Below are 24,349 nucleotides of genomic sequence, written 5' to 3' on the forward strand. Positions count from 1 at the left end.
CGCCGCCGCCGTGGTTTCCCTGGCGACCGGTGCGCGCTCAGCGCCGAGGCGAGAGAGATGCTGGCCAGGCGGCAGCGCCATCCTCTGCAGGCCCTGCAGCGCCGAAGTCAGGAATTGAAGCTACAGGTAGCGTCTGGCTGTCCAGCCAGGGGCTGGGCACCGTCGGCGGGCGAGATCTGGGGTGTACCCTAATCCTGGCAGCCTATCTCCAACCCACGTACCTTCCCGAGTTATAGCGCTCCCTCCTCCACCCCGGCGTCCCGGCACTAACCCCGATTCTAACCCCTCCTGCTCCTAAACTCAACCCCCGGGGAAGCTGAACCATCCAAAAATCTTGACCCATCGACTAAGCGCCGTCCCCCGCATCTCGGTCTCGAACCTGACAATTCCCTTACCCACCTCACCTCCAAATCTAATCTCAACAACCTTTTCCAACCATCTGTGCTCCTGTCGCTTTCCTCCACTCTCCATTGCCCCCTTACCTTCGAGCCGTCTTCCAGTAGGGGCTGTTTTTGCTTCTCTTGAACTCAAACGAAATAGGCGTCAAAGAATAATCCGAATACGTAAGAAAAATACTAGGATACGACAGATTAGCAAAGGACATGAACTAAAGAAGTGCAAGGAACTCATAAACACGAGAAAAGTTCACTTAAAAAATAATCAAGTAACTGCGAAGGAAATAAAATATAACAAATATTTAAAAATGTGTGCTCAGTACTAGGGAGGGTGTGATGAAACACGCACTGATACACGCTGCTCCAGAGTGTAAGGAACAGCATTTTTGGGAAGCAGTTTAACAAGATGTAGCAAATATTCACGCTCCTGGGCTCGGTAATTACATTTCCAGGGATTTGCCATACATAATATTAAAAAATTTATTGGGACAGAGATTAATGTGTTAAGTGTTCATCATAGTGTTACTTAGAAAAGACTGGATATCTTTTAAATGATGAGTAATTGGGGAATGGATAAATAACTTAGGATAGGATATAATAGTATGATTAAAATTTTGTTGAAAGATTTTAGCATGTTAGGGAAAATATTGTGATAAAATCCTAGTTAGAAAAAGACTATAAAATATAAAATTAAATATACAGCATTTCAATAAAATTATTTTATATCTAGTATACTTAGAAGAAAGAGTGAAGGACACATCCCAGGATAGTAACTGTGTGTGCTAGAATGCTGATGTTTATTATGTTTCTCTTCATACTTCTTGCTATTTTAATAATTTTGAACACCAACTGTATATGGCTTTAAACAATAAAGAAAAAGTAGGAAGTAATTACTGGTTTGTTAGTTTATTTTCCAAAATTCTTATTTTGCTTTGCTGATTTTACTTTTTTTATTTGATCTATTACTAAATAAAATTATTTTCTAATCTTCGACAGACACAAGATTTATTGAGTGCTCATATTTAGTCCTGTTTCAGACTCATTTAAGAAGTACAAAGATTAAAAAAAAAAAAACTACAAAGATTCGGGGTGCTTGAGGCTCAGTGGGTTAAATGTCTACCTTTGGCTCAGGTCATGATCCCAGGGTCCTGAGATTGAGTACATCAGGCACCCTGCTCAGTGGGGAGCCTGCTTCTCCTTCTTCCTCTGTCTCTGTCCCTCTGTCCCCTCTCTATCTCAAATAAATAAATACAATCTTAAAAAATAAAAATTAAAAAATTAAAAGTACAAAGATTTGATAGATAAATATTTCTTAAGTGACTTTTAGATTTTATAGTGGTGCAATAAAAACAAAATACTCCTCTGGTAGAAATAAAACTTGATGAGGCTTTGACTTATGTGAGCTTTGGCTAGATGCTTAATATGGTTCTGTGTCTGATTTTAAATTTCATGGGACATTGGGAGAACCAGGAGAGTTTCAGAAGTAAACTGCAAAAAAATTATTACTAAAACAAAGATGAAACAAAACAATTACAAAGGTTAGTCAAACTGCAGAAGACTTAGCCCCAAGGGTCTTCTTGGAGGGGCTCTTTGATAGTGGAAGCTAGGTTTTCCCTGTCTCCGTAACCTACACCTGAAGCAAAAAATGAACAGATTTCCAACTTGGTGTCCAAGTGGTAGACAAGTAATCAAGACCGCATCTGGGTCATGCCTGTTATGACTGACTCTGTCAACAGCTGTGAATTTGTAACTAACACTCAGATACAGAATAGGAAGAGTAGAGAAGAAATGAGTGAACTTCAATTTCTCTTCTTTTCCTCTTCTTTCATCTGCTTTATCTTCTCCACATCATCTTTAGGGAAAAAAAAAAACCCAAATATGTACCCACATCATCTTTAGAAAAGAACATATGTACATATTTCTTTTGGGGATATATTGGCAAAGTTACATGTAGTGTTTAGAAAATGCTAAGTCAGGGTGTAAGATACAAGAATGAAGATAAACAAACTTGTGTCATAATCATACAATACTACTGAGCAGTATGAAAGAATGAACTAATGATTCTCTATGGCAGTATCTCAGAAACATGCTGATTGAAAGAATGGTACAAAAGAGTACATCCTTTCTGGGAACATTCTTGGTAATGGTAATTTATGTTGATAGGGGTTAGAGTTACATGAGTGTATGCATTTGCCAAAACTCAGCAAGTATATATTTTAAGATATATGCATTTCATGGTATGTAAATTTTTTACTTAACATAGAACTCTCATTAGTGATACCCGTGGTGCGTCATTGATGAGTATTGCATTTACCTTGAAATACATAAAAAGTAAGATGGATTGATGAATAGATGGATCAAAAAGGTATAGTAAAATGTTAATAGTAGAATCTAGGTAGTGGGTATATGGGGGTTCTCTGCGAAATTCTTTATAAACTTCATTGTATGCTTTAAAACGTTCCTTGTGAAATACTAGGAAAAGAGCATTAAAATTTTATTTCCTAAGGTTATATGGTATTTAACAATATATTCTAACAGTCTCTATTTATTGTAGGTTGATAGCTTGCTTTCTGAGAGTCGATTGAAGGGAGTTCTAGATTCCAGTAAAAGGAGAGATATTTACCAAAGGTAAAATCTACTAAATTATATAAACTTCCCAGAAACCATACTTACACTTCAGTGGGCAGTATTTATAGCATAGAAATTGTTTGAGGCATTATTTCTTTATTTATGCTACAATTTCTAAAAAGACACAATAATGGAAAATAATACTGAGGAACAATGAATGCAACTTTCTAAAATGGATTTAAAAGTATTTCTTGTAATTTTCTTTATCTCCCAGGTCTAAATAGTGATGGAATGGTGAGATCAAATAAAGAATTACAAATGTTAAAAAGCAGCAGCTTACATTTATTCTGTACTCTGTATGTCCCAAGCAGTGTAGTCCACACTCTAAAACCTTTCTTGATTAATTTTCACAATAATACCATGAGATACTTATTAATATAGGTGAGAAAATTAAGTTTCCCACAGTGGTTTGATATATGTCTACCCTGAATTTCTATAAAACATTAAAGTGGGCAGGCAATTAAAATATTTGAAGACTGCTGAGAACTGCAGAATTCTGTCAAAAGAGAGAATTTCACTGAGTCTCATTGGAGTTGGAGACTTTGGTCCACTTGAATCAAATGTAAGGATTACATCATGGTATAACTTGGATCTAGGAAAAACTAAGCTAGGGGCGCCTGGGTGGCTCAGTGGGTTAAGCCGCTGCCTTCGGCTGGGGTCATGATCTCAGGGTCCTGGGATCGAGCCTCGCATTGGGCTCTCTGCTCAGCGGGGAGCCTGCTTCCCCCTCTTTCTCTGCCTGCCTCTCTGCCTACTTGTGATCTTTCTCTCTGTCGGATAAATAAATAAAATCTTAAAAAAAAACAAAAAACAAAAAACTAAGCTAAACCTGAAGGTTATGGACTTGCTGTTGTGACCACAGCTATAAAAACTGCTCAGTGTCCACAGAGTGGCTGAGGTAGTTATGGTTGATCCTTGGCCTACGGTAGCCTCAGATCCTGGGACCTGGTCAGAAAATATTAGCAGTTCTACCTTGCTTGAGATGGAGACCTTAACTCCCTTGACATGGGAAAACTGTTCTTTTGGTGGGTGTTTTTTTGTTTTGTTTTGACAATTTAATCTCCCTAAGAGAGATTAAAATTAAATCAAGTTTGAAATGACATAGTCATGGTGCACTAAATCGAATTAGTCCATTCATATTGTTGTATTCAATTTAGGACATTATTATGATAATCTGTGTGCTTTGGGTAGTTAAGAGTGTATAACATTCAAAAGAACATGAAATTCATTTTATTAGTTTAAATGATTCACCTGAACCATTTGAAAAAGTTTTACTTAATTTAGGCATTCAAAGTGCTTACAAGCAAAATAAAATTGAAGTGAATTTTAAAACGTGGAAGGAAACTTAATAAACTACAGTTATTAGGATTGACTGGTTAAGGAATTCAGTTCAAATTGAATTAATCAAATAATAAAGAAAGAAAAAGTGAAGGTGATTATACTTGCCTTACTAGATTTTAAAATAGAGTAAGATTTATAGGCTGAATTTAATGTCCCAGAGAAAACTAAGTTTTTAAATTTTATTTTAATAAACTGATAATTATTGTTTTTTTAAAAGATTTTATTTATTTACTTGACAGAGATCACAAGTAGGCAGAGAGGCAGACAGAGAGAGGGGCGGGGAAGCAGGCTCCCCACTGAGCAGAGAGCCCGGGGGCTCAATCCCAGGACCCTGGGATCAAGACCTGAGCGGAAGGCAGAGGCTTTAACCCACTGAGCCACCCAGGTGCCCCTTAATAATTATTTTTAAACACAAGTAACTGTAAATAATCTTCTTTGTGTATAAAAAGATCTGCATCACAGTCATTTAAAAATTCACATTGACATTTGTATGTCTGAAAATATCAGTTAGCCCCAATGCTTGATTAATAATTGGCTGGATATACAGTAAAAATAATTTCTACTTAGACCTTTGAAGACATTGTCAGGTTTCTTTGTACTCAACAACAGGAATAAGTTTGATGATTGTTCCTTTATAATTGATCTGTTTGGGGCTTTTCTTTTCAGCCTTGGTGTTTTAAAATTTCATCGCAATGTATTTAGGTGTCGTTTTTTTATCTTGCTAAACACTCTGGGTCTTTTCAACTTGAAACTCTTGTCTCTCTTGAGCTCTGGGAGATTTTCTTTTACTTAAAGATCATTCCCTTATTTTTTTAAACTTATATTTGTCCGTTTCTTCCTGAAACACCTTTGAGTCAGATATTGAACCTCCTGGGCTATTCTTCTTGGTCTCTTATCTCCCCTTTGGAAGTTTTTGTTTCTTTGTCTTTTTGTTTACACTTGGGAGATTCTCTCGTCTTTGGTTCCTCTGGACTTGTAAAATTTGTTGTAAATTTTTTATCTTCCATGCTGCTGGCTTACTTTATTATATCTGGTGGTCCTTGGATCATTCATTTTTATTTAAGAATGGGAGACTGAAAAAAAAAGAATGAGGGACTGATTTGATTATTTTTTAATTTTTTTAAATTTGATTTTCTAGATAGCAGTTAGAATAACCAGGGTTATTCTACTGTTGTATATATAGGTCTCTTTCCTACAGTATTATCCCCTGAATAGTGAAGTTCTTTGTATGCGGGTGGGGATTTCCAGGGGGCTGAGAGCTAGGTGTTAGCCTAGGGGGTGCCCAAAGCCAGAATAGCGTGGGCTTTAAACCTGGTGTATAGAAAATTTATTTGGCAGCTGTAATTGTCCTCAGGTCATTCATTAATTTTATTTTTTAGAGACAAATCCTCTAGTAAAGAGGGAGAACAGAGGGAGGCAAGATAAAAGAACAGGGAAGCTAGAGGGCTCAGATTTTCTGTAAACAGACTCTTTTAAAAGTCAGACTTCGGGGTGCCTGGGTGGCTTGGTGGGTTGAAGCTTCTGCCTTTGGCTCAGGTCATGGTCTCAGGGTCCTGGGTTCTCTTTTTAGAAAGCGTTTGAATTTTGAGAACTGTCATTTGTAGAGGTGGCCCATTTTCAGTCATTTTCATACTTCTTACTTGGGTCTACGACTTAAGCTACAGTATATGAGCTGTCTGTGGAATAATTAAAACAGGGTACCCATCTAGACAGGCCAAGCTCAAAGGGGGAATGGGCGCTGCCACGGGAAGAGGCCAACTATAGAATCCTAAACCCTGTCTTCACGTGTCTCCACCATCGACCAGCTGTGGCCCCTCCTTAGAAGCGCACCTTCCTTCTGCCGGAGTGAGATTGGCGTGAGGCTCAAATCTGGTGGCACTTGGGAAGCGCCCGTGATGCTCAGTACACTTTGTCATTATCGTCCTTAGGGGTATCTCCTGTGCTAGATCCTGGGTTTATGGAATTTTAGAGCTGAAGAAGCATTTTGAAGTCCAGTGTTTTCCTTATTTTAGAGATGGGAAACTGAAACTCAGAGTCACTTAAGCTTTTGGAGCCGAGGCTGTCATACCTGTGTGCCTTAGAGCGTGTGAGGATCACTTGAGCTGGTGGGTGGGAAGCGGTGATGGGTGAACTTTTCAACATCATGCATATAGTAGTTGCCTTGCCAGCTTGAAGACTTATGTGTAATTCTATAAAACAACGCTGTAGTTTGACAATAGAAAAATTAATATTTTTTTCTTTCTTTTCAAAAATTTAGATGTGTCCAGTTAAAACAAGCAATAGATGAAAATAAAAATGCTCTTCAAAAATTAAACAAAGTGAGTATTACGGTTAATGATATTACAGAAAACCTGTTTGTATACAGATGTTATCATTAAGTGGGAATTCATTAGAGCAGGTAAGTTTCTGGGTTTGCTTTAGTGGTGGTGAAGTCTAACTGTGACCAGGGCCAGCTTGCCCGACCAGCTTACTGAGTGTGTGGTTGGAGCAGAAGAGGCAGGCCTCTGAATGCTGAGAAAAGTTCAGCTTTGGTGAACTTACCCAGCACTGAGGACCCAGAAAATCCAAGAAGAAGCTATTTTTATTTTTGCATTGTGTGAGTATTATGTTTTATAGTTGAGAATTGTCTTGATTTTCATTACCCTGTGGGGAGAGTACATAATCTGGCCCTTAGGGTAGAAGCTTCTTGTATCACATGGCGGCTCTAATATCAGTGACTCTGCAGAAATAGGAGGAACTAGAATTTACTCTTGGAAGTTCCTTCAGGATTTTCCCTAGTAGTATGAGCCTGAGCTTCAGCCAAGTGTCCAGGGCCAGAGACTCACAGAGCATTTAAAGTGGAAAGCATCTAAAAGTCATCTCCCAACTGAAGAGATGACTCTTCGGCATTTCAGCGACACAGAACTCTTAAATTTAGGAGGCAGGCTGACCCTAAATTTGAAATCTAACTATGCCATTCCATGGGTGGGGAAGCTGAGTCTCCCAGAGGTGAAGCAGCTTTCTCAATGTCTCACTGCCAGTAAGTGGCAGAACTTGGAATTGGCACCCATCTTTTTGACTCCAAGGCCTATCTTCTGTCTAGAACCTATCTCTTACTGACTATAGAGGGTCTGGAATAGCTAGCAAGAAAACAAAACAAAAAGCCAAGTAGTATAATTTTATTTCTTCATTTGGGTTACATTTCAACATAATAATCTATTTCTTTTCATCCTATTTCTCTAAGGTAGGCCTAATCTCATACTGACATTTACTTTGTCTTCTAGAACTTAAGGTTGTATTTTTTTTCCTTCTAAAATAAATATAATAGGAAACTGAAATAAATTCTTCGGTGAAATAAACTTATATTCTTTCATAGGCGGATGAACCTGCCCCTGTTGGGAACTATAATCAGAAAAAAGAGGAGGAGCACAATCTTTTGGATAAGCTTACCCACCAACTGCAGGAACTTGCTGTGTCCATAAGCAGAGAAAATATAACTGAGTATGCTTCTTTCCTTACTTTCTTTGTCTCAGATATTATGTAACCAATAGCTTTAATGTTTGACTCAGAATAAAGACATTTTAAGAGTATAGATATAAACAAATGGTGATAACAAGTATAATTAGTTGACATTTATTTATTATGTATAATAGAAAGTCTTAGAGCCTATAAAAGATGTAAAGAAATGAAAGTCACAATCTCTGCCCTTAGGTAATTAATCATCTAGTTGGGGAAACAAAAAACTATCTCAATAGCTAAATAAACAAATGTCAGAAAATAAGGACAATGCCTCTAATGTCAGTGTTGTTACATAAAAAGAAATTATTTGGATTATTTGCTTCTTTCATAAATATTCATTAAAAATTAGAGGCAGAAGTATGCATTGCTTTTCTGCTATAGTAGATGTTAATGTTAATAACAGCCTTTGCAGAGTAGAAAGAAAACTTGATGGTATAAACAAACCCAATTTGTGGAAAGCAAAAAGGAAAAAAAATTAACTATTTAGACTCTTCAAGTGCTGTTTACATACTTCTACACTATATCCTGGGGAAAATGCCAAAGGATGTAGATCCAAGGATTCTAGAATTTCTACTAACTTCTAGTACTGAGAATGACAATGTAGCTGGTTTTGGACTTAACCTTCCTACTATAAATAACTATAAAATCTGGAAAAAATATATGAAACAGCTGGTCAAAGTCACTGAACATTAGTCCAGTAGGGCTGATGTCCTTAAGACAGGAAAACACAGGAACAGAGTTCAACATTCACCCAGATCCTCTCCCTGGGGAAAATTTATGGGCTGTGGCACAGAAAGGTGGATCCGAAACAGGGAACAGCAGTGTCACTGAACTCAGGATCAGAGATCAAATTTTGGAGTTCTCAAGGCCATTGGGACTTGTGGGAGAGAGAAGGGAGTTATAAGAGACAACTACAGAAATCTGAATAGATTCCTGGGCTACAAAGACTGTGATTCCAGAAGCACTGGCAGAAAGTACCTGCTAGGAGATTGAGATTTTAAAAGATTCTGGAAGTCAGACAATCCTGGAGAAATATTGGAGTTTATACCCAGCTAGAATAAAGAGACTTTGGTGAATGCTTCAGGCATTTAGTGGAGATCACAGGAGGCCTTATTCCTGCTGTCATTGTCATTGTCATTGCTCTTATTAAGAGTAATGAAAATACCCTAATACTGAGAACTGTGATCTTGAAACAAAGACAAAACTGAAGTAGGTCTTGTCCAAGCCTAAAACTAGACCTTAACAAGAAGGTGCTAATTTAACTGTGTAACAGAATAAAATTCAATACTCAATAAAGAAAGATGGCATAATCCTAAGTCTCTAAATGTCTCATCTGTAATATCCCCTAATAGAGGAATTACTGGAAGTACAAAAGAGTAGGGGTGATGAGGCTCCTGGGTGGCTCAGTGGGTTCATCCTCTGCCTTCAGCTCAGGTCATGACCTCAGGGTCCTGGGATCGAGCCCCGCATTGGGCTCTCTGCTCAGCGGGGAGCCTGCTTCCCCCTCTCTCTCTGCCTACTTGTGATCTCTCTTTCTCTGTCAAATAAATAATTAAAATCTTTTAAAAAAAAGAGTAGGGGTGAATAAATAATCAGCAATTGAATAATAAGACAGTCAATAAAAGAAGACTTAGATCCAAACTAGATAATACAGTTAGCTGACAAGGACTTCTAAATAATGATTAATATGTTAAAAGAAGAAAAGATGGATGAAATGGAAAAAAGTATTTTAAGTATTTTTAAAACATTCAGATGTAGAAAATGAACATTCTACAACTGTAAAAGTATCTGATGAAATAATGACTGAGAAGTTTCTCAGTCTGATTTAATATATAGATTCAAAGAGGTGGAAAATGTCATGTATTTAATAAAGAGAAAAAATAATCAGTAGAAGCTCAGATGACCCAAATGTGAAAATTAAGAGGTGGAAAATGTCATGTATTTAATAAAGAGAAAAAATAATCAGTAGAAGCTCAGATGACCCAAATGTGAAAATTAACAAACAAGAACTATACAACAACTGTTGCCGACTTATTACAAAATTTGCTGGAAGAGATGGATAGCTTGGATGGATAAGGAGGAATCAAGCAGAGAAATGGCTGCTAACAAAATTTATAGCTTTAAGTGCATACCTTAGAAAAGAAGAAAAGTTGAGTATCAGTTATTGAAGTTTCGAACTTATGGAAACAGAAGAAGAACAAGAGATTAAACCCAAGGCAAGTAGAAAGGAGGAAATTATAGAAATAAGAGCAGAAAACAGGAAATAATAAAAAGACATACAGTAGATAGCATCAATAATGCCAAAAGTTGGTTCTGTGGAAGAATTAATTAAATGGATAAATTCTTAGCAAGACTGATCAAGAAAAGAGGAAGAGAAGTGAAAACAACAACAACAAAAACCCAGGGATGAAAACTAATCACTACGAATGTTACAGAAATTAAAAGGATGCCGTGAAGATATTATGAATAAGTTTATGCCAATATGTTTGAAAATCTAGATAAAATAATTTTCTTGAGAAAAAATGAAACAAGATGGGATCGGGAGGGATAAAAATCATGAGACTCTTAATCTCACAAAACAAACTGAGGGTTGCTGGGGGGTAGGGAGTAGTGAGACGGTAGTTGGTTTACGGACCTTGGGGAGGGTATGTGCTATGGCGAATGCTATGAATTGTGTAAGACTGATGATTCACAGACTTTTACCCCTAGGGCAAATAATATATTATATATTAGTAAGAATAATTTTTAAAAAATACTTTCCTGAAAAATAAAAAGTACTTGACACAAGCTGAAGAGAAAAATCTTAATAGTCCTGCTAAAATATCTATTAAGAAGTTGAATGTATGATTAAAAACCTTCCCACGGAATCAACTCTTGTGTGGTTTTACTAATGGATTGCTGCAAACATTTAAAAAAATAATACCAGGATTACAAACTTTTATTGAGAGTAGAAGAACATTTCCCAAGTCATTTTATGAGCTTTAGGTATCAAAACTAGGTAAGAATATTGTAAGAAAATGGCAAGGGCCTCATGAGCATATGAACAAACCCAATAGAAAATATTAGCAAACAGAATCCAGTGTCATTTCAAAATAACAATACAGTATAACGAAGTGGAATTTATTCTAGAATGCAGGGTTAGTTTAACATTCAAAAATCAATAATTGAAATTCACTGTCTTAACACAGTGAAGAAGAACCATGAATAATCATGTGAAGTTCCTGTTATCCTTGGCAACATTTTAGAATAATTGACTCATAAAATATGTGCAAAAGATCTCCTAAAAAAGAAAAGGGTACATAAAATCAATGTGACATATTTTGTGGATTTTTATTTTTATGGTATAAAAACTTCATTAAGTTACTGTTTATGTTTAGGTCACTGTGGTATGAGTGCATCCTACAACTATTTTATACTATGTGAACCCAGTACTCTTTATTCTGGAGACTATCTCATAACTGGCTGGTTTTATATTTAGCAATGTTCATTTGCATCAATCTAAGTACATTGTTATCCCTGTTTTTTTTTTTTTTAAGATTTTATTTATTTATTTATTTGACAGACAGAGATCACAGGTAGGCAGAGCAGCAGGCAAAGAGTGGCAGGGGGGAGTAGGCTCCCTACTGAGCAGAGAGTCCCATGCGGGGCTCAGTCCCAGGACCCTGAGATCATGACCTGAGCCGAAGGCAGAGGCTTAACCCACTGAGCCACCCCGGCGCCCCTCTATCCCCATTTCTAAGATAAGTTTCTCTAGTGCTTTCAGAGAACAACGATCTCTGTTTTATTCATTGTCGTATCCCAGCACATAGCATCTGTCACACACTGTTTGATGACCTTTGATGACTTTGCTGAGGGTTGAATGAACAAAGAGAGATTTAGTGACTCATCCACACTGGTATTATTTTAGTTCCTCTCTCTTCCCTCACCTCCCATTGTACCTCCTTAATATCTTTCCAAATGTCTTTCTCTTCATCCTAAAGCTGTTTCTTTGTTTTTTGTTTTTTGGTTTGGGTTTTGGTTTTGGCTTTTTTTTAGTTTATAAAAAAAATTGTTGTCTTGTTTCACTTTTCCCAACTGTCTTTGCCTTTAGCCCTTCTTCCAATCTGTTCCCCACATCGTAGCCTAGTCATCTTTCCAAAGTACAGATGAGATCATGGCCTTCTCTTACTTCATTTTTAGAGACCGTGTTAGAAAGAAAGCTCACTTGGGCTGCATTTTGCTCACCTCTTTTCAGCCTCATCTCTTTCTTACTCATTTCTTCAAAACTTGTCCTACCATTCGTGAGCTACTTGCGGTTCCCCCAACTTGATCCTCCTTTCACCACTCCCCCCCACTCCTTTCTACTTCCTTTTTAATTCATTAATTCCAAGTCATCCCTCCAGACCTAATTCTAAGCCTTTCCCCATCCCTACCCATGTAGTGTAGGTTGAATGTCCCTTTCTGTGTTTCCTTAATATCCTGTGTATACCTCTAATGTACCTATCGAACTATATTGTAATGACCCGGTTTCTAGATTCTCTCTCTCTCTGTAAGCTCCTTGAGGACAGGGAATTGTTCACCTGGTTTGCCAGGCTTTGTATCCAGCTTGGTTGACATGAACCTGACATACATCATTATCATCATAGCTGACCTCTATTAAAGACTTGCGAAAGGCAGGCCCTGTTCTAAACCCTCTTCAGATTTGTAACTCATGTAACCTTCATGACAGTCCTGTGAGGCAGGTTCTTTTATTACCTTCACTTTACCAGTGAGGAATGGAAAACTTTAAAGAAAGCTATGCCAGGTCACTCAACAAGGAGACGATGGTGCCAGATGTGAACTCAGAGCCCATGCTCTAACCGTGTGTTACAGTGCTCGAGCAGCATTTGCTGAATGGATGAATCCAAGACTTGAATACAAATCCCATACCCTCAAGTCCCATGCATGCTCCGCAGTGTCCCACATGTGCCTCAGATAGAGTAACCCCTTCCCCACTCAGTCCTTCAAGTCACACATTGTTGGTTAGATGGTAGAAACCATGAGCTGTGCTTTCTCCTTATTTCCTTTATTTACCCAGTTCCAAATATGGGCAGGATCTTCTATATGTAGCAGCTGTCCTCATCCTCGATCTGTTCTTAGATGTTATTTCAAGTGATCCTTAACATAGAACTGTTTTCCACAGAATCAAGACACCTTCTGAAAGAGAGGAAGATGACGACTCTGCTGACGAAGATGAAGAAGCTGAAAAAGAAGAAGAAGATGATGAAGAAGAAGAAAGTGAAGGAAGTGGTGGGGAGGAAGAAGAAACAGAAGAGGAAGAGAAACAGGAAAATGAATCCCACAGCCAGACAAGTAAAGAATACATTGCTGTTGGAGATTTTGCTGCTCAGCAAGCTGGGGATCTTACATTTAAGGTAGAAACAAGACTAGAACTAACCTAAGGATAAGTTTGCGTACTTGACAGAATAATAAAACTCTACCTATATGCCTATATTACATATTCCTGGTATTGTTTTTAAAGACCATCTGTTTTAATAAAATAAGTTAAAATTATGATTTACCGGCAGTAATCATGTAAAATTATGTCATCAAAGTTACCTAGTAGGAGAATGGTGAAATTAAATGCTATTCTATTTTAGAAAATAGTTTCAGTGTTGATAATTTCTGACTTAGGGGTCAATTTTAATTTAAAATGTCTTTTGTTTTGATTTAAGAAAGGGGAAATTCTCCTTATAATTGAAAAAAAACCTGATGGTTGGTGGATAGCTAAGAATGCCAAAGGAAACAAAGGTCTCATTCCCAGAACCTACGTGGAGGTTAGTCTTTATTGTTTATTCTTTCCCTTTTTCTCCTTTGAAAACATTTTTCCATTAAATTTTTTTTTTCAAAACTTGTCTTCATTTTTAATAAAATGTTCAGCTGTATTCTTTGATCAATCGACTAGTGAATAACTTCGGATATAGAATTTACTTCAATTTTAGAGCGACAGGGCCTGGGGAAAACCTTGTCTATTAACAGTGCTAGGGGTCTGTGAAGTGCTGTTATGCATGTGAGGCCTAGAATGTTATAACACAAAGTGCTTTGTGGATTCATGCTGATCAGAAAAATTAGTAAGAGTGTATTGTTTGTTGTCAAACGAAGCCACAGTTAATGGCAATATATGATCCCTTACCAGGATGTACATGTACATATATGCATGTTTGCCGCCCCTTTTTTTTTTTTTTAAATATTTCATTATATAACATGGTCGTTTTCTTTGCCAATATATGTAGGTATCTCTCTGGATCAGCGCTGTCCAATAGGAAAATAATGCAAACTACAAATGTAATTTTAAATTTTCTCATAACCACACTGACTTTTTTTCTGACACCACTTCTAACACTTTAATTGTGTGATTTTTTTCCAACACCAAATACATGTTGTTTTCCACACCAGTTCTCTGAAACCAATCAGGTGTCCAGTAATCCAATTTAATTCCGACACTAACTCCTGGAGTTCGTGCAGACCTGTCAAGTTAAGGGCTCACCCCACAAGCTGCTCTAATTCAGATGCCAATCCCAAGTCCCATGAGCCACCTGTGCTTCTGAGTGACCAGCTGTAAATTTAGTTTCCACAGGCCTCCTCAAGCTTGATAACTTGCTGTAGGGACTCACAGAGCTCAGGAAAACACCTTACTTGTGTTTACCAGTTTATCATAAGGCTGCAGCTCAGGAACAGCCAAATGGAAGGCATGGATAGGGCAAGGTATGGGGAGATGGAAGGAGTGGGATCTGGATTTTCCATGCCTTTTCTGGGGCTTCCCCACCCCCATCACCCAGTACACTTCTTCATGGTCCCCAACCTGGAAGGCTTCTGAAACCCTGTATTTTAGAGGTTTCAGTGGAGGTTTTGTTATATAGGCATGGCACGATTGATTAAGTGATCGGCCATTGGTGATTGAATTCAGTTTCCTACTCCTTTATCCTTGCTGAAGGTGAAGAGGGTGGTGTGGTGGGGCGCTGAAAGTTCTAACCTTCTAACCACATGGTTGATTCCTCTGGCAGCCTGGGCCGCACCCTCCTCCATCACCTCATTAGCATAAACTCAAGTCTGGTTGAAGGGGGCTTATGTTATGTTATGAATAACATAAGACACTCCTATCACTCAGGAAGTTCCAAGAGTTCCAGAAACTCTTGCCAAGAACTGGGAATAAAGACCAAATATATACATATTTTTTATTAGACCACATGCATTTGCAAAAAGGAAAAAAACAGGTGACATCTTAAATAATGTATTTATATTATCTAATATATCAAAATATTATCATTTCAACTTATAATCAATATTTTAAAATATTTTCTCTTTTTTTATACCAAGTATTCAAATTCCAGTGTGTATTTTACACCTAAATAGCACATCTCAGTTTGAACTAGTCACACTTCAAGTGTCAGTAACCACACATAACAAGTGTTTTACACAGTTCAAGTTTGAATCATCCTTTTCATTGGTAGCATAGTATTCCAATGTCATGCAGGTAGACATGTTGCTTCCAGCCTCTAAGAACTATAAATTATGTCAGATGGAGCTACAGTTACCTTCCACTATGAGATACAAAAGATCCCCCCAAATAGTGGCTTAAGTAAGGTAGAAGCATATTTCTCTTGTGCATGGAAGAAGTATGGACAAAGGCAGTGAAGGGTTGGTGAAGGACCATCTAAGATTTTACTCTGTAATTAAGTGGGAGACAGGTCTTCCAAGGGTTATCTAAAGAGATAGATTAGTTGGCTGCTAGATCTTTCAATGATTCGAAAAAGCGAAAGAAGAAAGGGGAATAAGAGACCAAAAGGTATGAGCTGCTATCTTCTTAAGACAGTTTCCTAAAATTTATACCCAAAACTTCCAATGATATCTCCTTGATTAGAATTGAGTCTCTTGTTACACCTAGACACAAGGAGGGTTTGAAAAATGTAGACTTTTAGCTGGCTCATTGCTAAAATCAGGGATTCTGTTAGAAAAGAGATTAGGTGGGAGACAACCAGCAACCTGTGTTGTGATCAGTCAACACAGACATCTTTGTAGGTTTGTCTGGTTTATCGCCCTCAGACATATTTCTGGGTGCTTATTGCTGGTTCAAAAGATTTACACATTTATTTTCATTTAGTTTGCCATGTTGCCTTTCAGAAAAGTCATGCTTGTTTGTTTCCTCCCCCCCAGCATCTGGGAGTACTTTTTCCCCACACATGGATTTGTGATGTGTGATGTGTGCAGCTTTGGATGGCTGCCATTTATCCTTTTGCCAGTGTGGTAGGCAAGAAAGAGGCCTGTTATTGTTTTTATTTGCATTTATTGTACTGCTAATAAGGTAGAGCATCATTTCATACACTTTATGACCATTTCTACGTCTTCTTTGTAAATTGCCTTTTCAGTTCTTTTGACCATTTTTCTAACAGATTTGTTTAAATTGTACTGATTTATAAGAGTATCATAATATTTTCAGACTAAGGGTATTAAGCCTTGGAAATCTGTGACAGGTATTTTCTTTGTTGACTTAGAACCAGTCTATATTTTATGTTGCTAAGTCTGTCAGTGTTTCCGTTTATGATTTTTGGTTTTGGTATTATAATTGGCAAGGACATCCCTATCTCAACATTACTTTCTTCTAACACTTTTCTTAACACTTTAACACTTCCAACTTCTTTTATTTCTACCTTCTTTTTTTATTCATTGTAATAAATTCCACTGGGAATTTATTTTGATTAAACTTGCTCTCTATCTCTGTCCTTGTAATTTTTTCAGATAATGAAGTTATTGACAATATGTTGAAATCTTTTTCCCACAGATTTTTGATAAACCCATTGCATATATTCCTACCTATAGTTGAGCCTTTCTGAAAATATTTTTATTGGTTGATTTTTGCGTTAGGTAAAAAGGAATGATTATTTTGATAATTTTCCAGCCCTATAATAAAGAAGGTGGCCAAGACTCAAGTGAAGAAGGCAGCGAAGAAGATGTGGAGGTGGAGGACCAAACAGCAGAGGGGGAAGAAGTTAAACAAAGGTAAAAGGTGTGAGAGGATATCAGAGTGAGTTTAAGAAACTTTTTGTTTATTTTTACTGTTGTAAACAATTCAAGAATTTTTGAAACCGAGACAATTTACAGTTTGAGAACAGTGCTTTTTTGTGTTACTATTTGCTTAAAGATCAGTACTAATTTAATTTCATCATTATTTTTCGTGTATGATATTATTCTTTCTAGGTTTCATTTAGAGACTTGTAAATTTTTAGAACTTATTGACAATTAAGTGCTTTGTGCTTTGATTGATGATGCTCCAAAATGGAGTCAATAAGCATGAGCTGTCTGTGCACTCATCTCGCTATTTTGGCCCCCCCAGAACTGATTCTCACTGGAGTGCTGTACGAAAAGCTATCTCAGAGGTTGGTATCACCTGTTCTGTTAATGATGTCATGTTTTGTTACCTAACAGTTCTGATAGAGTGCAGAATCAAAACAGGGTGGAGACTGTAGAAGATAACATTGGGTCTTAAATAGGGTACAAGGCATGGAGTGTACAGAGCATAAATCATATGGCTCTGGCTTAATAAGCCGTGCTCCAAGTAGTATTTCTACTTAGGCCTTTTCTATAAGAAAAGTAGATTTGAGGGCTTGCAACTGTATCTTGTTGATTCTGCCTGAATTTTCTACCATTTGGATAAAGGGCTGATGTTAAATTCCGTTAATGTGAAAAATTCCAGATGCACCTAGGTGGCTCAGTCATTAAGTGCTTTCAGCTCAGGTCATGATGCCAGGGTCCTGAGATCGAGCCCCGCATCGGGCTCCCTGCTCAGTGGGAAGCCTGCTTCTCCCTCTCCCTCTCCCTCTGCTTGTGCTCCCTCTCTCACTGTGTCACTCTCTGTCAAATAAATAAAATCTTTTTTTAAAAAGATTCCAAAAAGCTCAAGAAAGTAAATTATCCATATTCCTATCATTTCAAAGAGTTCCATAACAAAATGAAAATCCACTCCTTCCCTCCCATAACTAATCACCATTAATAGTTTAGTCAGTATGCTTCCTGACCTCTTACCCTACCTATCGCTTAAATCGCTTACATGGACATGCTCATGTGTATGTATGTATGTGTATGTACACCTATACAAAAAGGCCATGAATTCTTCAGTGCATATCAGTTTCTGATGTTCACTCATTTGTTACGTGGCAGTACACCCCAGGGCGGGACCAGAATAGGGACATTTTGATGAAAGATGTACAGGAAGCACCTGGTCTGGAGCACAGAGCTCTGCCCATCAGGCACTGCATGGGATTCAGTGATGGATGACATCCTCTGGACTTTGGGCTCAAATTGCTGTATTTGTCCACTGAAGTCTGCATGTTCGTGTTTTCCTTTTCTGCATCATCGTTGCTATAGTGATAAGAGAAAGTATTATGGAGGTGAGGAAACAACTCAGTTTTTTGTCTTTACTGTCTTCAGCAGATAAACACTGTTGATGTGCTGACCACAATGGGAGCTATTCCTGCAGGGTTCAGGCCCTCCACACTCTTCCAGCTTCTGGAGGAAGGTAACAGTTGCCGCTGAGCCACCACAAGCTTGTAGTTAAGCAGCGAAGTTTTATGTCTAATGTTATTATTTTAGCCAAAATAAGCTGTTTAAAAAGTTGTTGAATATCACATCTCTTTGGTACTCCTCTATTCCTTTTTATTTCCTAGGGCAGATCCTTCCCTGATCCTGTCAGATGCCGGTGTGTTTACCTGTGCTCTGGCTTCTAGACCCTTTGCTTTATTTCAAAAATATGACTGTTTTAATTATGAGCCCTTTTGTGTATCTTCAGCCCACCTTCCCCTTACTGGTTCCTGCCCTCACCAGTCTACGAGCATGCCTGATACCCTTCAGACCCAGCTCTTCTCACCCTATCCCACGTTAGCCACAGCCTCCCTTTCTCTCCTTTTCTTTGACCAAAGACTTTTCTGAAGAGTTATTATCCATTTGCTTTTCTGTTTTCTTATTTATTCTTGGATTTTTCTGTACTTAACAACATTTGTCCATAAGCTCGTTAAAGAGAAATGATGTTGGGGGAGGATCTCCCATATACCCTGAGTTGTTGAGTTATCTGTGGAAAGGCTGCTTTGAGGCTCCTCGGCCGGGAAGGCTCTTCTCAGCCCTCCCTGCGTGTCCAGCAACTTCTCATCCTTTGCAGCCCAAGGAATTCCATCTTCCAAGAGATGCGCTCTTTCAGTCATACCCTTCCACTTGAGCACCCTTTATGGGTCTAAGTTAGTTTATAATTTTTTTATTCTCTCTTCTACTTATTTTTTTTTTAATTATTTCCCCCACCCAACTGTAAATGACAGGGGCCGTATTTCTCTGATTCACATATGTATTTGCAGGTCCTGGCAGAGTGCCTAGCACACGGCGGGAACTCAGAAATTATTTCTCAAATGAATAAATGATTTTGTAATCCTTATTCTTCATACTGAAGTATGAGAAAACAGTATAATAATGGTTTTGTGTTAAGTAAAATTAATAATCATATATTTTTCTAAAGAGTGTTTATACATTTTCTGCTTTTTACAAAAATATTTGAATGGATCATCTTTATCACAGGGCACGCTGTTGGCCTAAAAGTTTTTAAGGTCTTTCTTTTTTTAAATTTTTTTTTTTAAAGACTTTTTATTTATTTATTTGACAGACAGAGATCACAAGTAGGCAGAGAGGCAGGCAGAGAGAGAGGAGTAAGCAGGCTCCCTGCTGAGCAGAGAGCCCGATGTGGGACTCGATCCCAGGACCCTGAGATCATGACCTGAGCCGAAGGCAGCGGCTTAACCCACTGAGCCACCCAGGCGCCCAGTTTTTAAGGTCTTTCTTAAAGCTACTTTAAGATCAGCTCTTATGTGCTTCTGTCTTTACTTTTTCTACCGTTGTTCTTACCAGTAAGGAAATCGCCATTGCCATACATGTCTTACAAAGCAAGTTCCTAGTAGGCAACTTGACATTTTGGATGTCTGTTTCCTAAATTTGTTGCATAACATTATATATTTTTGGCTTTGTATTTCATCCCTTTCTTTGTAAGAAAATAAAGGAAAAATTATTTTCTCAGGGAATCAGTTTCGAGCAAGTTACTTCTTACAGCCAGAGCTCACTCCTTCACAACTGGCCTTCAGGGATCTAATGTGGGATGCTAAAACAGGCACTGTGAGTATGGTTGCTATCGACAGAATTATACCTTTCCAGATTTGGTTATGGCTGCAATACAGATAACGTGTAAATTGATTAATGCATTCTAGAAAATAAAAAAAGTTTCTCTATTTTAATTTTTAATTATTCAGTGATCATTTAATTACTAAGACAACAAAACTGTTGCTCTCTTCTTCCATTTTACAAAAGAAGTAATAGGAGGTATGTCTCTTACTCATTCTTTGCATCTGTATAAAAGGGAATGATAATAATACCTCTAACATAGGGTTATTATGAGAATTACATTATATGTGTGGAGGGCTTAGAACAGTGTCTGGCCCATGATAACTTAATAAATGTTAGCCAATATCACTAGTAGTGATAATTTTTTTTAATTAAATGGAAATGAGAAAGTTGAAAGATTTTTATAATTATACTTTTTTGGGGGTAGCTTAGGGTAAAAGATTCCTGGTATCCTGAGTACTTGAAGTAAGAAATACTCTGGATATATAATTACACTCTCCTCCTTTTTAGCAGATACGAACCACATTAGAGTATATCACTCTCTTTCCTGTTTACCTTCTGCCTTTTCTCCCTTCCTCTCTCAGAGCCTCAAGGGAAGAATAAAAGGGGCCCAGTATGTTTAGGTTTTGTGGGGAGAGGTGGTGTAGAACTTTCCCCTCTCACCCTGAGCATTGCCTGGGGCCTTCTTAGTGTGAAGTATCTTTTATTGCAAGTCAGGAAAGACGTTGTGTTTGGTCTGCTTAGTGTACTAGTGCTTGAATAATGGCATTCAATGTCATGAACTTGTACCCAGAGAGCTAAATATTCAGCTCTCATTTCTTAAATTGAAAATGTTGCAAACTGTTAGATATTGTCTTACCTTTTCCATGATATAAGGTCTTTGAATGAAAAGGCCAAGGATCATAAAGCAGAATTTTAAGAGTTGAAGATGTTTTTAAATAAGAAACCTGATTGCCAATTTATTCATTGACCTTCTGAACTATACTTGTGAAATAGAACTGAATAATCTTATCCAACGGTCAGTGCATTCTGTCAAAACATCTGTGTAAGAAGCCAAGGAACATTGTAGGTACATGCTTAGAATTAAAACAAGGAGGAGCCAGCTGGATAATACTGGGTGTCACTGGTTATTATGCTATGGTGACCTTCTACACTTACCCACATTGTATATGAACTCTAAGAATGAACCTGGAATGCACTGATTTCATAGTCACATCCTCCATTTTACCTGATTGTACTATTTTTTCATTATGATTTTTGTGTATTTACCCCCAAAATGCAAATATTTCAAATATAAAGGTTTATGGAAAATTTATCTAAGGTTTTTATTTTAAGTTGAACAGACTATTGGAACTTTTCATATGTATATTTAGGTATAATTTTTTTCCTTTCATCCTTTTTTATTGTATGTACATTTTAAGTATTTATAAAAGATGTCTTGAAAATGAATTTGTCTTATAAACCATAAAATAAACCTTTTTTATAAATAATTTCGCTCTTAGATTAGGTCAAGACCAAGTCGTGTTTCATTCATTCTGACCCTCTGGAGCTGTAAAATGATTCCTCTTCCAGGAATGAGCATCCAGGTTCTCAGTAGACATGTACGCCTCTGTCTATTTGATGGTAATAAGGTGAGTTTACTGAGGAGTAAATCAGTTCACAGCAGTTGGAAAGATAATTTTCTTAAAGCCACATATTGAACATGTACTGCTTGGGGTATGTCTGTGTCTTTGTCTCCCTTCTCTTTCTCTTTCTCTCTCGCTGTATATATGTGTGTATACATATAAAATAATATGTGGTAGAATGAGGGTTCTGATGACATAGGCTTAATTCCTGGCTCTTTCCGTTGCTAAGTGCATGATGTTCATATGTATCTATCACAGTTAACTCCTCTGAAGCCTTATAAAAAAGGTACTGATGTCGATCTTCTAGTATTATACATGGTTCAAGTCTTGAGTGTACAGAGTATTATGTTTTTGACAAATGTACATACCTGTATGTCCAACACCCAAATCAAGATATGGAGTGTTACCATTGCCTTACAGAGTTTCTTTGTGTCCTTTTCCATTTCACTCCTCCCCAATTCCTAAGAGAATATTTTTACCCCGAACCAAAGACTCTCAATGACTCTTTAAAAATTAATTGATTTGTTTATAAGATACAGCTTAAATACAGTGCTTAGCTGGAAATTTATAGCTTTAACTGAATAGACAAAAATAAGGATTTAAAATCAGTGATCTAAGCTACCAACTCAAGAGGCTAGAAAAGGAAGAGTGACTTAAACCAGAAGAAAGTAGAATGGAGGAAATATTAGAGATAAGAGTAGAATTCAATGAAAAAAAAAACTAAGCTTAAATAAAACAAACCTAAATTAATATGCCAAAAAAGAGTAGAATTTAATGAAATAGAAAACAGGTGAATGAAAGAGAAAATTTTAAAAGGCAAAAGTTTATTTTTTGAAAAGATTACAAAATTGAAAAATGCTTATTAACACTGATAAAGAAATTTTAAAAAGAGAAAAAGAAAACAAATGATCATTATCTGACATGAAAATGGAGATCTCATCTCAGATCCACAGACATTAAAAGGATGATACAGGAAAAAAAAAAAGGATGATACAGGAATATCATAAACATCCTTATGCCAATAAATTAACAGTGCAGATAAATAGCTCAATGCCTTGAAAATCATAATTTACCAAAACTGACATAAGAAGAAATAGAAAAGTTGCAACCTCTGTTTAAAAAAATTGAAAATGTAATTAAAAATCTTCCAACAAAGAGAACTCTAGGCCCATATGGCTTCACTGGTGAATTTCTCTAAACATTTAAGGTAGAAATAATAGCAATAGTATATAAACTCTTCCAAAGAACAGATAAAGAGGAAATGCTTCCCAACTCATAAGGCCAAGAAAAACATGATACCAACACATAACAAGACATTATAAGAAAGCGAAATTATAAGACCAGTATCTCTCATGAATGTAGACACTAAAACCCTAAACAAAATATTAGCACATTGAATCTAGCAATATATAAAAAGGACACTGTAGCATGACTAACTGGAGTTTATTTCAGGAATTCAGTTGTACATAATTGTGTAACCAACATTTAACACTTGAAAATAAATCATTGTAATTTGCCATATTAACAGAACTAAAGTAGAAAAGTTACGTGGTCATCTCAAAAGATATAGAAAAGGCATTTGACAAATTTCAATACCCATTCATAATTTTTTTTAAATTCTCAACAAAGTAGGAACAGAAGGGAACTTCCTCAAATTGGGCAATAAGAGAAAACTAAAGCTGACATCATCATACTTCCTGGTGAAATTTTGAATACTTTCCCCCTGAGATCAGGAACAAATCAAGGATGTCCAAGGGAAAAAAGACAACTCAGTTTTTTAAATTGGCAGAAGACTTGAGAACAGGCACTTAAACAAATATATCAAAAACCAAGAGACATAAAAAGATATGTATATAACATATAAGAAGTCTTCAAGGAAATGCAAGTTAAAATCACAGTGAGAGAGAGCCAACTAAATATGTATATGTAGAAAGATCCATTTCTATATATGTATAAGAAACCCACCTTAACTATAATAAATATAGGCAGGCTAAAAGGAGAAGGATGAAAAGGGTAGACAATTCAAAAAGATAGTAATATTCAGAAGAAGGAAAATTAGCAGGAATAAAGAAACACATTACATGATAAAAGAGACAGTTCACCAAGAGGACATAATAATTCTAAATATGTATATACCTATAGAGCTTCAAAATACATGAAGTAAAACTTGATAAACTGAAAGGAGAAATAGGCAAAGCCATAGTTATAGTTGAAAACTTACCACTTCTCTCTCAGGAAACTGTGGAACAAGCAAACAGAAAATTAGTAAGTATATAGAAGAACTGAATTAACACCATCGACAAACTGGATCTAATAAACATTTGTATAGCAGTTCACCCCAAATAGTAAAGTACCCATTCTTTCAAGTGCTTGTGGAACATTTGCCAAGAGAGATGGCCCTAAACAAATGTAAAAGAATTGAAATCATACAATGAATCATCTTTGATTGTGTGGGATTGAATTAGAAATCAGTCACAGAAAGATAACTGAAAAAAATCCTTAAATGCTTGGAAATTAATGCATTAAAAGGAAGTTTCCAGGGAAATTAGAAAATAATGGAGCTGAACAAAAAGTGAAAACAAGTCACATAATTTGTGGAGTGTTGATAAAGCATTGTTTCGGTGGAAATTTACAACTCTAGTTACATTAGAAAAGAATTTTCAAATTGATAGTCTAAGCTCCCTCCTGAGAAGA

General features: G+C 36.9%; 1 protein-coding gene across 2 annotated transcripts in view; it reads left to right on the top strand.

Moving 5' to 3' along the window:
* The first annotated feature begins 8 nt into the window (after positions 1-8).
* The window catches only part of NPHP1 (nephrocystin 1), a 55,189-nt gene continuing 30,848 nt past the window's right edge, over positions 9-24,349 (top strand). The window contains exons 1-11 of one of the 2 annotated variants that reach the window (XM_059188414.1): positions 9-126; positions 2,950-3,023; positions 6,622-6,682; positions 7,720-7,844; positions 13,024-13,255; positions 13,556-13,657; positions 16,777-16,877; positions 17,212-17,254; positions 18,306-18,393; positions 19,930-20,024; positions 21,533-21,661. In XM_059188414.1, coding sequence (XP_059044397.1) covers positions 58-126; positions 2,950-3,023; positions 6,622-6,682; positions 7,720-7,844; positions 13,024-13,255; positions 13,556-13,657; positions 16,777-16,877; positions 17,212-17,254; positions 18,306-18,393; positions 19,930-20,024; positions 21,533-21,661 — 1,119 coding nt within the window. In that variant the 5' untranslated portion in view covers positions 9-57. The remainder of the gene's footprint in view (positions 127-2,949; positions 3,024-6,621; positions 6,683-7,719; positions 7,845-13,023; positions 13,256-13,555; positions 13,658-16,776; positions 16,878-17,211; positions 17,255-18,305; positions 18,394-19,929; positions 20,025-21,532; positions 21,662-24,349) is intronic. The other variant, XM_059188415.1, reaches the window with a different exon arrangement.

Source organism: Mustela lutreola, chromosome 9 (genome assembly GCF_030435805.1).
Source record: "Mustela lutreola isolate mMusLut2 chromosome 9, mMusLut2.pri, whole genome shotgun sequence".
Lineage (NCBI taxonomy): Eukaryota > Metazoa > Chordata > Mammalia > Carnivora > Mustelidae > Mustela > Mustela lutreola.